The following is a 15795-nucleotide window of genomic DNA, read 5'->3' as shown; positions in this document are numbered from 1 at the left end:
AACTGGTCGAACATGTGTTTTGGTTTTCGGCTTGAATCTTTACAGTGATACCTACTATTCTCTAGCATTTGATTCACATCATTTTTTTTAAACAGACACATACTGTGTCAGCACATAACAAACACCTTAGCAAAAAAACTCATTTAAATTCACATCTTTTGGCACTTACTAGCAGCCTGTTGCAAAAACATATAATTTGTTCCCATTTCTTCAGTTACAATCTTTGGAATCTATGAAAAATGCCAAAGATAACAGCTTGGCAGGCTTAAAATAGGATTTTTGCACCCAAAATACCATTAACTGTTCTTACTAGCTATTACCTGAAAACCATATGGGCATGGTGTGCAGCCTCCATCCATTTGCTTCCGCTTATCCTTTATCAGAGTCGTGAGGGGGCTGGAGCCTATCCCAGCTGTCATAGGGCGAGAGGCAGGGTACACCCTGGACAGGTTGCCAGTCTGTCGCAGGGCTAACACATAGACACAGACACCCATTCACTCTCACATTCACGCCTATGGATAATTTAGAGTTTCCAATTAACCTTTCCCCAATAACTGCATGTCTTTGGACTGTGGGAGGAATCCAGAGTACATGGGGAGAACATGCAAACTCCACACAGAAAGACCCTGGCCTGATGGTGGAATTGGACTCAGGACTGTGAGGCAACAGTGCTAACCACCGTGCTGCCGTGTGCAGCCTGTCCTTAAAAAGAGAACTGAGGAAACTAGACAAGTGGAGGACAAAGAAGTGGCAGGCCTAAAAACGATCTACAGCAGATGAACAGTATCTGAAAGTTATGCCCTTTAGAAAAAGTAAAGAAAATGCAGCAAAAACAGGAGCAAAGAGAGATCTTCATCAGAAATGGTCTCAGTGAAAGGCTGGCTGAGACAAAAGGCTGAAGTATGATGATATCATCTGGAGGTTAGGATTGTCTGCAGTCATGTACAGTAAACACACTCCAGCTATAGTTTCGTGTGCTTTGCAGCTGGAAAATTTCAAGGAGACGCGATGCCATCATGTGTCATCTGACTATTAACAGTTATTCATGTGAGGTCGACAGGCCTCTTGATATCTCACATCACACACACCCAGCCCTCATTCGTCTGCCTTCAACACGCTTCCCTGTTTTACGAGCCAGGAGCTCCTTTGCGCCACGGCATCCACTATAAAATGCGGTGCCATGTAAGAGTGTTAACAGCATGGTGTTGGCAAGAAAAAGCAGACTCAGCCACTGAGATGTGAAGGAGGCTGTAAGATCAAGTGTACAATATATTTGTCAAGATTGTGCCAGGTGCTTCTGTTAAACTTCTTCCTCAAAAGCTGAGCTCATCTAACTGTAAAATCCTCATACAGAGAGGGTTTTAAATTGCAATCTGTTTTTAAAAAATGGGACTTTCAGCCAACCTCTGTTCTAACGACTTTATTTTAATCCTTAAGAATGTGCTGCAGGCAGGTTTAGCAGTCTGTGATCCCTGTAGCAGCTGTCGTTCCCTCTCTTCCCTCACTCTGTTCGGCCTTGTGTGACGTTCGGCTCATCTTTTAGGGGCGCCTTCTCTCTTTTATAGCTTTCCCAGCATGCACGAGACATCGAGGAACAGAGAGAGAGAGTTTAATCTGAGGCTGGTGACTGAAAGATGCAAGTCCTGCAGCAGAGCAGGTGAAAACCTGACAGACTGTGAGCCAAGACCCTGCGGGGGGATTTCCATGTTTAGACCCTGCTGACTGCTGATTCCAGCCTCCTGAGAGACTAAGCAGACCCCCACCACAACCCCTTCTACCTCCACCACCTCCACCTCTCAGCTGCTTAACTAGATTCAAGGGCAGCAACTGTAATCAGGGCTACTTGCTTTTTTCCTGCGCCTAACTCTCTCCTCACTTTATGTCAAAAAAAATCTGAAATTTTAAGGTACTGGCGACATCTGCTGAATCGCACCATGCAGAGGAGCCCCTGCCTGCCTCATACAGAGGCTGAACAGCATCGTGTGTGAGTATAAAACTTTCTGCATTAGTATCATCATTATTATTTCGTTTCTTCTTTCATGTTTTTATGTAGCCTTGCATTCTTGCGTGACCTCAAGAAAATGCAACTCAGCTCCTAAACTCTTTTTTTTTTTGTTGTTGACATAATCGATAATTATTTAAAATTTGCCCCTAAAATCTTTCACATTTATTCGCGTCTAGCTCTTAAACTCTATTGTATATGTCCCTCTGCTGAAAACAGACCTGTGATCAGTATTTCCAGACATGACGTGACTCCGACTCCTCGGGCCATCTGTGTATTGGGAGCAGCTGGCGTGCAGAGTTATCAGGTTGCGCGGAGATGCTTCTAAATGATTTACAGCCTAGTTAGAAATAGTGCAACTTCCGGTGCTGCTTGTCCACTCTCAGCTGGGCAGTGGGGCAAACGTCCACGGCACGCTGAGTCTGTGGGAATCTCCAAAAGTAGTTCAGCTCTCAGAAACTGACACACATATGAATACACTGTTTGAATTTCTGGGTTTGTGTGTGTTTGCAGGAGTGAGGGTGGCGTGTCTAACAGTTTCAAAGCCCTTGGATGCCAGGAGCAGCTGGATCCCAAGGACAGTCAGGTCTCTGAGGACCCCCGAGAATACTGTTATGGTAACTCACACATGTATCCCAACTTTTATCCCGAGCCTCTCGAAACCCTCAAAGCAGCTTGTACCAGGATGTAATTAAAGATTCTTTCAACATGCTGACTCTGTTATTCAGAGCCCGCTCCAGCTGGAAATGATGCAGTGTTTATGAGAATGGGCCGCTGTTGCAAGCTAAGTTCCTGTTGGCAGCATCATTTTGAGACACTGAGTGTTGCTGCTACAGTTTACAAATAGTTTTCGGATTTTTGCCAGAAGAGTTGTCCAAGTACGACGAGAGGAGCGCTTGGGCGGTGGATTGGACAGCTTTAAAAAGGAAACAGTTACCAGATTCTGGTTTGTGGAAACAAGATTGGATGAGTCTGTGAATATAATGCAAAACTGCACACTGAGCTGTTTGAAAGAAATCTTAACATGTCAGATACTGGACAGAGTAAAGTCTACTTTTAGGTTTGTCAGATTCACTACATATATTACCCGCTCGTATATTAAACACGCGCCTGATATCATGTACTCTCCATTGTGCCACCATTGAACATGGAGTCATGCACTCTGAGACATCTCAAGATCCCCTAAGGATATCAGACACAAGGACATTATCATCAAATCCTTTCATCTTTTAAGTTGTGAGGTGGGGTCTCCATGTATCCCACAGATTCTCAGATTCAGGAATTTGAGAGCCTTAGTCAACCCCTGAGTAATCTGTCATGTCTATCAAACCCTTCATCCACATTATATAAAAGAAACAGCGACTTCAGTAGTCCAGTTCACTTCAGTAGTTGCCCTTTTACAGATACTTTTGACCAAGTCACCAATCCGTCACAATTTGGCCTTTTGCCAAAGTAGCTGAGGCCTTCTTGCACATTTCTCTTCACTCCATTGCTCATTCATGACTGTATATAAAAGATATATGCATATAAAAGATGGCTATAGCCCCTGAGACCTAACCCTTTGATTATGGTCTCTTCAGTTTGATGTCTCAATGTTAGCATTTTTGCTAACATTGCTAGCTAGCTACACTAAGCTTCATTGTCTAAGGAGTTTGGAAAGAAAAGCGTCTGGACTTCTTTGAGTTGCTTGAAAACGTTTCACCTCTCATCCGAGAAGCTTCTTCAGTTCTAAGGGTCAAATGGTGGAGAGTCCCAGATTTAAACCCAGTGGGAGTTTCCCCCCAAAGAGGGACAAATGACCCCCTGATGATCCTCTACCTAATCACATGAGCCAAGGTGTGAAAGCGGGTGAGGGTCACAATCAGCCAGGGTTTCGGGTGAGCTCATTATGAAACCTGGCCCACAATGAGCTCACCCAGCTCCTTAGACTACGATGACCTGGATGACTGAGAACCTTCACAGACACTAAGCTTCATTCATAAACCACATGGGTGCAATATACAGGCACAAATAAATGTGAATTAGTGCTAAGAAACAGACTAATAAAAGACTAAAGTCTAACTGACTGAAGCTCATGCAGTGTAGGTAAGACCTGGTAGGCCACAAGAACCATTTTTGTATTAGTAAACCTACATTTTAATGATGTCCAGTTTAATATTTTAACATGAAGGTTTGCTATGATTGACTTGCTTCTGGGTCAGCCTCAAGTGAACATTGGAGTGTGTTTAGCAGTGGCTTTGATTTTCAGACCAGGAAGTTGCCGGTACTGTATTTGCTAATATTCACTGCATCTTTATAAGGTCACGGCTATAATTACCTCCACCAAGGAAGTTTTGCTTTTGGTAGAACATGCACGAAAATGCTATCTGCAAACACAACAACTCAAAAGATTTGTAGGGGTGTATAGTGGGGTCATGTTAACAATCCATTAAAATGTGCCTTTTATCCACCAAGCTGATGCAAAGTGAATATATACAACAACAACAACAACAACAAAAACACTATTGCTTTAAAACTGCCAGGAGAGAGAGCTGCCTTGGTGGAGGTTTGTGCTCTTGGAGTGCTTCGTGTAGATTTAACGTTTCAGGCTCCATTTACTGAAATGCAGCAGTTTGAAAAGGAGATTTTGACTTGGGGTCAACTTCTTACAGGTCAAGAAGAAGGCAGGTTCAGACATAATTAGAACTAGACAGCCTATGTATAAGAAGAGCAAACCACAATGACCGAGAATATAAGATCACACACCTACCATATTGTGAGTTGACTATAACGTGACCATCTATTTAAGTTTAACCTTAAGGTGAGCCAATATAACCCCTTTCCCCCATAAAGACAACATTTGACAACCTCCACTGTACCCTTATTGACAAATTCTGACACAATAAAGTTCTAGTTTGACAGACACTCTTGACCACTCTTGCTAACTTCTGATGTAAACGCAGTCATTTTATTCTATTAGCAGCCTGAATTATGACAGAAACTGCTTAGCTCAGAAAACAGCTTTGAGGGACTCCTGTTTGGCTTTTGAGGGGTAAAAAGTCAAAGATGATCATAAGAATTCATGCATATTTTTTCTTGTGCTTTGCTTGTGTAAATCCAAAGAGTGGCTTCTCATAAGCCTCATAGCTGCACTAAGCCTGTGTGCCTCTCTCATTATGCATTGCTTTAATGCGCAGTATCTGGTTGCCAATTTGCTGGTCTGACCTTGGTCCTCGCTTCTTACCTGCCAGCTGTGCAAGTCTTTGTGTGTACCTCATATATCCTCTGCTGCGTATGTGATACCACCGGTGCCTGACACAGTAATAAATCACAGGCTGGTGTATCTCATGCTTAAATTTAATAGACGCAGAAATTCAGTTTCAAGACTCCTGACAATGTCCAACAACTGTGTGTCATGCTTGCTGAAAGAGAAGCGATACAGACGTATGCCTCGCCATTTTTCTCTGTCCTACTAGCAGATCTGAATGTATTACTCACTAACAGACATGTTATAGCCTATAGGAAGTTGTAACGCCAGAAATAGCTTTAGCGGCTATATTTTTAGTCGTCTTTCAAAGCTCTCTAAACAGCATATGGAAAATCCTTAGCGAATGATAACAAGGTTTCAGATGTCAGGTCATATAAAGAAGTGCCTAATCACTGAAACCTAGAATAAATTCAACCATATAAGCAGTTCAACTAGAAATGGGACTTTGTTCATTCATGTCATTCTGCTTTTATCCCCCCAAGGTGGGTACCACCCCATCCAGATAGGAGACACCTTCAACAGAAGATACCAGGTGGTGTCCAAACTCGGCTGGGGTTATTTCTCCACTGTATGGCTCTGCCAGGACCTCAAGTAGGTTCATTTTGAGACTGTGTGATATGATCAGGGTGGAAGCGGTGGAGAAATTTGATCTTATTAGGCATCATATAATAATAATAATTAAAAATTGGATCAAACAAATATTTAGTTTGAGTCTTTTACTTTGTCCAGTAACCAGCATGCACATCTGATCTGGTGTCTGTGTTGGCAGGCTAGGTCGGCGTGTTGCTGTGAAGGTGTTGAAGAGTGGGGCTGGCTTCACCCAGGCTGGAGAGGATGAACTGGCTCTCCTGCGATGTGTTAGTGACTGTCTGCTTGTGAATCTCCTCTCTAAGCGCTCTGTCTGTCAGATATTTTTCTCTGTCATATCTTTGGAGCATCACTCTCTGCCAATCTTTTAATAAAGGACGAATCATCCCCTCCCTCTTTAAAAAAAAATCTCTTCTTGCTCTTCTTCCTCTGTTTTCATCCTCTCGTCTCCTCTCTTTCAACAGGCCAGTGGTTCTGTGGGCCGTCACCCCTTTGGCCAAAGGATCGTTCGACTGCTAGATGAGTTTAAGCTGGTTGGAGTCAATGGGGTACGTATCCTTTTTGGAGATGGGATTTCTTGGGCGCATATTCCAGAATCCTTTGAGCTGTTCCATTACATCATTGAAACAATCAATGTCAAAGTATTAAAATGTGAACATGTTGTAGTGGATGTAGTTTTTGCAGCAAAGTGGTTTGGGAAACTGACCTTAATGTATGGTGGTTAGACATTTGCCTAGTGCTGGAGCTGCTGGGGCCTGACCTGAGATGCTTGCAGCTCTGCTTTGGGAATCCAGGACTGTTGCAGCCTTGGATCAAACAAATACTTATCCAGGTAAGACAAAGCAGACCGGAAAACCCAGGCACCAGAAATCAAGTTCAGTGTGTTTAATTTAAACTGCACCTCTTTGTTCAAAATTTGTGGGATAATTTTTTAACCAATAGGTTTTTGTACAGTTTCCCATTTGGGGAAATTTGGGGTAATCATTTCTGAACAAACAGTTGGCGACCTTGATCTTAATGAGATCTCTAAAAGTTTCAATCTGGTTTTAATCACTACACAGCACTGAGACAACATGTTTAGGGGCTTTTAATGATATTCTTTTAACTCTGGTTTCTGGCAGCCCTACCCTCTTGTTGTTGGACCTGACAGCAGCCTTTGACATGCTGACCATGATATCCTGCTATCATGGCTGGAATCATATGCTGGCCTAAAAGGGTCTGCTCTTCAGTGGTTTCAGTCCTACTTATCTGGAAGGGCTTTTTATGGCAACATGGGCCCTCACAGCTCCAAAATAGTCTCTCGTAATTATGGTGTATCTCAAGGCTCTATTTAGGGTCCTGCCTTGTTTGCACCGTAGTCTTGTTTGCCACTGGGGTCTATTTTCTCATTGTACAACCTTTCATTTCACTGTTTTTCAGATGACTTGCAGATCTATCTGCCTTTAAATGTAGGGACAGACTCACTTCAGCTATTATTACTTTGCCTTGATGACGTTAAACAGTGGATGTCCTTAAATTTTTTTTAAAGTAAATTAAAACAAAACAGAAGCTGTCATTTTTGGCAACGCCATTAATAAACACATTGACAGTGCTCTGGGCTCATTATCTTCCTATTGTCAGTCAAATGGTTCCTTTAAACTGTGTTAGCAGGTGAGCACAGTAGCCCAATCCAGCTTTTTTTTCATTTGAGACAGCTAGCCAAGGTAAAGCCACACCTTCCAGCTAATGTCTTTGAACGTATTATTCATCTGTTCATTACTCACAGACTGGACTACTGCAATTCTCTGTACTTTGGTTTGGACCAGGCCTCTATTTATTGTCACCAAATGCAGCTGCTTTTCTGCTAACTGGCACAAAACAGAAGGAGCATACCACCCCAGTGTTGGCCTCCCTACAGTAGCTTCCTGTTTCTTACAGGAGCCAACTTAACATTTTACTTTTTCTTTTTAAATCACTAAACGGCCGAGCCCCTTCTCACCTGTCTGAGCTCCTATTTATTTATGCTCCAGAAAGAACCACGAGGTCCAGGTCAAAACTAACCTTAACTATTCCACGGTCTAAACTTAAATCTCGTGGTGACAGAGCCTTCTCTATACCAGACTTCGTCTTAATATTAGATCTGCACAAACGCACAAACTTTTTAAATCGTTACTGAAGCCACATTTTTATGGTCTGGCTTTTAACGCACGTTGACCTAAACATTTTGGTTTTAACAGCCTTAGTTGTTGTTGTTGTTTTTATTGACTATTACTGATTTAATTTATTGATTTATTGATTTTATTTTTTTCTCTTCTATATTTTACTGTATCACTGTTGTGCATTTTATTTATTTTAGTGGCATTTTACATTGTTAAGCAATTTACCAACAGTCCATGCTGCACAATGTTAATCTAGGCTAATCATTCTGGCTATAGCTTAGTAATTTATAATAATAATAAAAAGAATTTTCCCAAAACTGTTGCTTAAACAAACTTTAATAGAGGAAGATCTCAAATTGTGAAAACACTGACATGGTGGGGGAATCAACGAGAGCTGATTCCCGATTCCTGATGTTTTTTCCTGATAAAATCATCGGTGAGGGAGCAGGAAAGGAAAGGAAACCTCATCAGATCTGTGTATTTTTCTATAGGTCCTGCAGGGGCTGGACTACCTTCACTCTCAATGTAAAATCATCCACACAGACATCAAGCCAGAAAACATCCTTGTGTGTCTGGAAGAGCAGTCCCACAAAGTACCAGCAGGGGGCAGCAGCTCCTCCTCGTTACAGACTGGGAAGGAAGCCAGTTCACCAGGCACGTTTTATTTTGTCCTTCATTGCTACAGATGCTTGAGTGTTTAAGAGCTTCAGTAATAAAAAGGTTCAGCGCCAGATATTTTTATTTCTGATGGGCCGTGTAGGCAACCATGCAGCTGTAAATACATAAATAAATATTTGCTTCAGTATTTGTGGTGTTTGTTTTTGTGCTAAGAAAAAAATAATGAAACTAATTCAACATATAATCAAGCAAATACATTAACCATGCCATCCCAGCTATTAGAGCTGGACAAAAACAGCTGTGTACTATTTAATTTTAATATAAAACATTTATCTTAGAAATCCAAATTCATAATAATAATAATAATGTTTGTTTTGTTTTTTCTCCCAGAAAGCAATCAGGTAAACCCGTACAGCTTAAAGGAAATTGCAGTGAAGATTGCTGACTTGGGGAGCTCCTGTTGGGTGGTTAGTATTTACACTTATACACTTATAAAACTTTTGGTTTAACATATTTTATTAGTGTATTATTAAATTGTATAAAGGGTCAGCCACTTTATGTTTTTGTCATTAGAAGCTTGCAACATTAGCCTGAAAGGTGACAATATTAAATGTCAACATTCTGTTCCAAAATGCTCTCTGCTGCCCCCAAGTGGACAAAAGTATTGTATTCACTTTTGGTACTGTGTGGATGTAGTTTGATCACATTTAATTATCTTAATAGCTATAGAATTGAAGAGGTTCTCTTAAAAAGCGCTATAAATCCTCCAAAGCAAAGAGGAACTGAGGTTTTGTATTGTACCTCCACACTCAAAGTAAGAACTCGAGCCAGATTTGGAAGAAAAAGGCAAAGTTTATTGTAAGAAGTGTAAACATGATGCTTCAACTCTGCTGAGAAGCCACACTGTAGAACACAAGTGACAAAGAAAATAAAACAACGAGAAAGGGAATAAAGAGGAATAGATCTTTCTGGCTCTCTGACACATGCACACGCGCACACACACCAAATCACCTTTAAACCCTTCTGTCTGTCATCACCAGTACAAACATTTCTGTGAGGAGATCCAGACCCGACAGTATCGCTCACTAGAGGTTTTGTTGGGATCTGAGTATGGCCCATCTGCTGACATCTGGAGTGTCGCATGCATGGTGAGAGACAATCCAAACTAATGTGATGTTCACACTTTGAAATATTTAATCCCATAATGTTATGTTTATATACCATTCCATCAAATGGGAATTAAAGTAATTTTGCACAATTCGTAGCTAAAGCTATGCTGCCCTGTAGCTAAATGACCTATAGTGAAACCTTTCTGATAAAAAGCTATCTGTGCATTCTTACTTATTCTGTGTGTCACCACTAAATGTTCTCCTGAATTCTCTCAGGCCTTTGAGTTGGTCACTGGAGACTCACTGTTTGAGCCCAGAGCCAGTGAGTCCATTTCCCTGGAGGAAGGTGTGTTTAGATGGCTGTGTGACGAGCACTGACACGGGATTAAGTGAGATTACACCATGCCTTCATTGTAATTAGGATACCAATGCATTCTGTGCCATGCTTGTATGTGTTTATCCACCTCAGATCATATTGGCCAGATAATGGAGCTGCTTGGCAAAATCCCGGCCGCTGTTGCCTTGTCGGGTAAATACTCTGCTGAGTACTTCAGCTGCAGAGGTGAGCGTCTACCTTCACTTCCAGATGAGGTCTTTCTTCCTGTGTTAATGTGTTGTTATTACTGCCAGTGAGCTGCTCGTCTGTTGTAACAGTTTATGGTTTTCATCCAGGTGACCTGCGTCGTGTCGGTCCGCTGAGGTTCTGGAGCCTCTATGAGGTTTTGGTGGAGAAATACCACTTCCTGTTGGAGGAAGCCTCTGGGTTCTCTGACTTCCTACTTTCCATGTTGAATTATCACCCAGAGAAGAGGGCCACTGCTACACAGTGTCTCCGCCACCCTTGGTTGACTTCCTGTTAGCTTCTTGTTAGGCCTCTGCAGCCCTTATAGACAGATGCTTCAAGTTGCTGCTAGACTTTGTCGATTTCAGGGCATCTTTGTGTTTTCACAGCATCTGATGGGCTTCTTATACAACATTCAAAAAAGAAGAATTTGAACTTCGCTACAAGAGCCCAGCAAAGCACAATGAGCTTTTTCAACTTCCTTGTGATTTTTTTTAAACAACCATGAGAAGCTCAGCTCTGACGCTGCTAATAAGTGTGAAGTTCTCAATCTGCAACCAAGTGTGGATTTATTCTTTAGTAATTTTGAATATGATTTTCTATCTGAGAATGACTCAAACTGTAATCATTTGTTGATCTTTTACAGTGCATGTGCTCGTTTAGTTTAAGTTTTGTACAGTAAAGTGAAGCACTTTAAAGAACAAAGTGACATTAGGAGTGCAAATCCAAGTCAAGCCTTTTTTGTTGTTGATGTTTGTTTTACATGAGCTCAAATCATCTGATTAACCCTAAATTAATTCTGCAGCGACTTGTAAACCAGAAAAATATGGGTTTAGATATAACCCCCGCAGAGCCTGATTACAACATCCACACCACTGAGTCAGCCTAGAATCACATTAAGAGACTGAAAAAAATTCCAAAACCAAAACAATCTGAGAACTGTGCGCAAGTGCCAAGAGAACCAGTGCTGTGTATGGTTCATTTAAAAGTCCAAGCTATCTGACAGTTTTGGTCAGATCATTTTGTCTTTCGTATGTAAAAAGTTTACACGTAACTGGTTCTTATACTTAAATCTTCAGCAAGGACAAGTAAAGACTAACCTGACAATGATTTTCAAGAAAAGAATCTCTCTACAGTATTTCAAAAGAAGCAGGATGTTTCTCTCGCTGAAGAAAAAAGTTTTATAGAAATATGTGAGAGAAAAAAATGACTTCAGCTTCATTGGTTCCTGACCTCAGTAAATACATCTTACTTATTTATTTTGTAAATCATGATGAGCATTTGTGAGCAGAGGAACAATGAAGCAGGATGCGCTTCGAGGCTGGACTTCACAAAAAAGGGTCTTCCAAAAAGGTCACCATGGCTGCCCCCATCTTTCATATACAGTCTATGCTATTTTTCTTGGATGGTGACTGTTAATGCACCAGACGCTGCATTTATTGGGGTTGAGCTTCGTATAAAAAGAACTTTCTGGCACTGCAAACAGCTGTCCATTTCAATAAGTCATTTAGTACAAATACAGTTCACTACTGACCTTCTTCACATGTGAAACACTTTGAATCGATACATGTTCAGACAGGCGCATTCATTCAGCATTCACCTGGTCATCAGTGACCCATCTAGTGTTGTAGTTAGGGCTGGGTTTTGTTTCTGCCACATGTTAAACAGGTGGATTTTCAGGTAGATTTCAAATCTTGTCTTAAAAGCTTGTTTCCTCTTTTGGTGTTCAAAATAGCTGGAAATCCTTCAGAAAGCCAAACCCTATAGTTGACAGTAGATGGGTTACAGAGACCTGGGGGATGGTCAAAGGTTAATGCCATCTGTTGCAAAGCTCTGTAGGGTGAAAATTACAGATCAGAGAAAGAGATTGTCATTGAAATACACTCATGTTGAGCGGAATAACTGGAAAAGATCATATCCGACTGTCAAGCTAAACCAGAGTGTTGGATTATCGTCAAGGAGAGCACAGGGAAAAAAGGCACATAAAGCTACACATTCTAACAACTTGACCTTATTCCCCGTAACCAGAGCATCAAATAATAATCTGACTTGTCCTCATGAAAACTAAACACAGTAACATCAGCAAAGTTGCACTGACCAGGACTCTCGTGTTAGGACTGCACAACGCTTTTAGAGTGTATGTTTTTTACATATTTGATGTTTTCATGTGAGTTCTCCTGTAGTGTTTCATCCTATCCAGCTGTAGGCTCGACACTCCACCAGTGGATTTTCTTTATAAACGACCGCGTAACCACACTCTATCCTGATCCGGCGACACTTCTTGGGCCACGAGGTGGGTTTCATCGGGCTGCAAAAGAGAAGCAGGGAAGAGAGAGGTGCTTTCATGAGGCTACAGTCATTTTAATAAATCAGCAGTGTTGTGCAAGTTACTTTAAAAAAGTAATTAGTTATAGTTACTAGTTACTTCTTCAAAAAAGTAACTGAGTTAGTAACTGAGTTACAAGATTCTAAAAGTAATTAATTACTCGAAAAGTAACTATTGCGTTACTTTAAAAAAAAATGTTTAACCCTCTGGGGTCCAGGGTATAATTGGCCATTTTTAACTACTTTTGAATTTCCCTCCACATTTTACCTTTAAAAACGATTTACTTTGCCTTGTTTAGTATCATTCTTTTCAGCACGACCTCACGTGTCTGAATTTATGTTTTATTTTGACATACTGTATTAACACAATTGATCTAAAATCAGACAAAAAACATAAAATCAGAGTTTAAAAAGTGATATTTTTTACTGTAAAAACCACAAACATGTTTATTCAATCATATTTCACAACTTTAAATGCAAATATAAATTGTCAATTTTAAAATCCTATGCATAAGTTTTGCAAACAACAAAGTTATTTGCAGTCATTTACCTTTTAACCCTTTTTTAAATAACCATTGCACACTATTTAGATAATAATCAGGTGTTCTGCATTCAATAAGATGCCACACAAATTATTTGTGCCACTCCAAAAAAATAATTTCTGTCCACTACAAAGGAGAACAATATTGACCAAACCAGCAGCAAAAGAAGATCCAAACTACGCTTCACATAAACATAGTCATGAATCCCCTCTGACTTTTGCTGTTTTGCTTCTACCAAGATAAAATCATGCACAGCTCTCTCTCTCTCTCTCTCTCTTTCTCTCTCCCTCTCTCTCTCTGTATACTTCAAGAACAGTTTCCCGTCTAAAAATCTGTTTTCTTCATTATTCGCTTGCTTGTTAAGCACAAGTCTACCATTATTTACGACGCTGTCGGCCGCTGTTTTTTTTTTTCCTTTTACTTACTTCCGAAAAGAAAACCTAATTTCTGCTGTTCAATAGGCTTCTGAACAAATGTAAACTTTTTAAAATTATGCAAAATGCAAAACGCTTAGCCGTGTCTCTAATAAAACCACTGTAACTTCAGAGGTAATGTTCATATGTTGATTAATGGTTTTCTTTCATTTTTGATGTACTGCAGAATATTTTTATAAAATCCCAGGCCAGGAAAACCTCCTTCATGTTTTTCTGTGTTTTATCTTCAGCTACTTTGACACAAAGGCATCTGCTGTGACGCTCACACCTTTGATAAAGTCTTGCGTGTGTCAGCTTCCTTTTTATAGATACAAAAATATGTAAATGTACTGATCTGAATTATAATATTTCTGACTGTCTGAGGCAAAATTTCCCAGATTCAAATCGAATTGAATTGAATCAAATCGTGGATTGAATTGATTCGGGACCTTGTGAATTGGAATCGAATCAATTCTTGAAACCAGTGACGATACCCAGCCCTAGTCCAGATTACTTACATAGACAGCTACTTCCATACAACTGATATAAGGTGCGGTAAGCTGAAGACAGCTTCAACAGTCTGTTTGTTGAAAAATAGTAACACGACCGCACCACATTTTCTTGTTAGTAACGGTAATGGCATTGTAACGATAGGAATAGTAATTAGTTAGATTACTCGTTACTGAAAAAGTACCGCGGTTAGTTGTAACACTGTTATTCCCATCACTGTAAATCAGTGGCCTGAAATGAGCTGAACTGGAAAAAAAAATTCTACTCACGCAAAGCAGTAGAAACCAAACGCGTGACAGAAGCACTTGTCGCAACCTCTCCGGAAAGAATCTCCTGCTTTGTAGTTCTTGTCTTTGGAGGAGCAGATGCCTGCAAAAGAAACGAGAGCCACGCTGTCAGATCTATCTCATCTGACTTTACATTTCTAAGCTCTTCTCTTTAGGTGAGCAGGTATGAAACTGCTGGGTAAAAATGCACTTTTTTTCCCCCTGGACATCGTAACTTTGCAAAGGCTATAAATGTCCGTCCTCTGGGCAGAACACATAAAGCCCCGCTGCAAGGGGTCAGGCACATTAATGGCTAAATCTGGCATCCGCAGTGAGTTTCCTCAGCGTTCCTGCAGGCTGCGGGTAGCTATCCTTATGGGGTTTGTCTGTCACCTTGAGAAGGGGATCAATAAGAATGCACCGATGCACTGTGAAGAGCTCCCAGGGGAATGAATGCAAGGTCAGGGTTATAAAGGACAGAGAGTTTGCGGTCAGCCAGTTTGTGTTGGTTTAACAGCCACAGCTTCCATAAATCACAAGTGTTGATTAATGTGGAAAGTACCAGCCCCTGAGCTGCGCAGGGTAATGTGAATACATTATCTTGAACAGTGGAGGAACAGAAGTGGTTCTTACCTTTTTTGTGGTAGATTGAAGCTTCTGAGCGTCCATCGCTCAACAGAAGGATGAGGGACACGCACAAGGCAAACACCAGCACTGAAGAGTAGCCATTATTTACCGGATGTGACATTGTGAATATAACAAGAGAATTACCTGTTTTAAACTGGCGCTTTCACTCGTTTTAATCTCGTGTGACTGTCTGGTGGAGTCCAGTGAAGTCCCTGTGGTGGCCGTGTTGATGCTGGCTAAAATTTATAGTCTCACAAGTCCACTGGAGACAGAGAGCGAGAGAGAGAAGAAGAGTATCTTGTGGTCTCCTGGTTTCTTTCCACTGTCCAACTTTTGTTTCAGAGTTTCAGTGTTTAGAGTTTGGCTGTGTAGCCATGCATCCCTAAATATTACCTTTGGCCATCAGCTGCTGCGTTAAGCCTGCATGGGTGAAAGTACGGGCCGGTGTTTTGACGTGACAGTCGATCAGCTCAGCGGTGGTCCTGAAACATTCCTAATCTGCCTATTTAGCATCTATTTCAATTCACCATTTATTCCTTTCCTCCTGATACACGGAGGTGCTGACTAGTGGAAAAAAAACCCTGCTGAGACCATTAAAAAGAAAACAGCTGTTTGTGCTGTCGTTGCCCCTTGTGTGAAGGGACAAATAATGAGAAAACGGCATTCTGAAACATTTTAAAAAGTGTGTGACAAAAAAAAAATCACAGACTTAAAAAATCGCATTTCCTCTGGGGATCCAAGGTCTGGCCAGTACCATACGATGAGTTTGTAGCCCCAAATTGTTTGTACAGCACATTTTTCCCCTTCGTTTGATTGTTTACATAGCTGTTTGTTGCTGCTGTTCACAT

The 15795-nt window shown here is 40.9% G+C and overlaps 1 protein-coding gene across 1 annotated transcript; it reads left to right on the top strand.

The window, feature by feature from the left end:
- The first annotated feature begins 600 nt into the window (after positions 1 to 600).
- On the top strand, positions 601 to 12713 carry si:ch211-220i18.4 (SRSF protein kinase 3). Its single transcript, XM_040013930.1, has 12 exons — positions 601 to 1984; positions 2516 to 2619; positions 5732 to 5840; positions 6019 to 6106; positions 6302 to 6389; positions 6563 to 6669; positions 8467 to 8629; positions 8984 to 9060; positions 9634 to 9741; positions 9979 to 10048; positions 10172 to 10264; positions 10375 to 12713. The coding sequence occupies exons 1-12, from the start codon at positions 1935 to 1937 to the stop codon at positions 10560 to 10562; spliced, it is 1245 nt and encodes a 414-aa protein (XP_039869864.1). The 5' UTR covers positions 601 to 1934; the 3' UTR covers positions 10563 to 12713.
- Positions 12714 to 15795: the final 3082 nt, after the last annotated feature.

Source organism: Simochromis diagramma, unplaced genomic scaffold (assembly GCF_900408965.1).
Source record: "Simochromis diagramma unplaced genomic scaffold, fSimDia1.1 OVJJ01000705.1, whole genome shotgun sequence".
Lineage (NCBI taxonomy): Eukaryota > Metazoa > Chordata > Actinopteri > Cichliformes > Cichlidae > Simochromis > Simochromis diagramma.
Note: the sequence above shows the minus strand (reverse complement) of the source record. Positions and strands in the feature narration are given on the sequence as shown.

Bases quoted from the DNA above. Each gene is read 5' to 3' on its own strand.
- si:ch211-220i18.4 (XM_040013930.1), top strand. From the start codon at position 1,935: ATGCAGAGGAGCCCCTGCCTGCCTCATACAGAGGCTGAACAGCATCGT. The intron at 9,742-9,978 runs GTGAGAGACAAT...GAATTCTCTCAG, and splicing joins TCTGGAGTGTCGCATGCATG to GCCTTTGAGTTGGTCACTGG. The intron at 10,049-10,171 runs GTGTGTTTAGAT...TATCCACCTCAG, and splicing joins GTCCATTTCCCTGGAGGAAG to ATCATATTGGCCAGATAATG.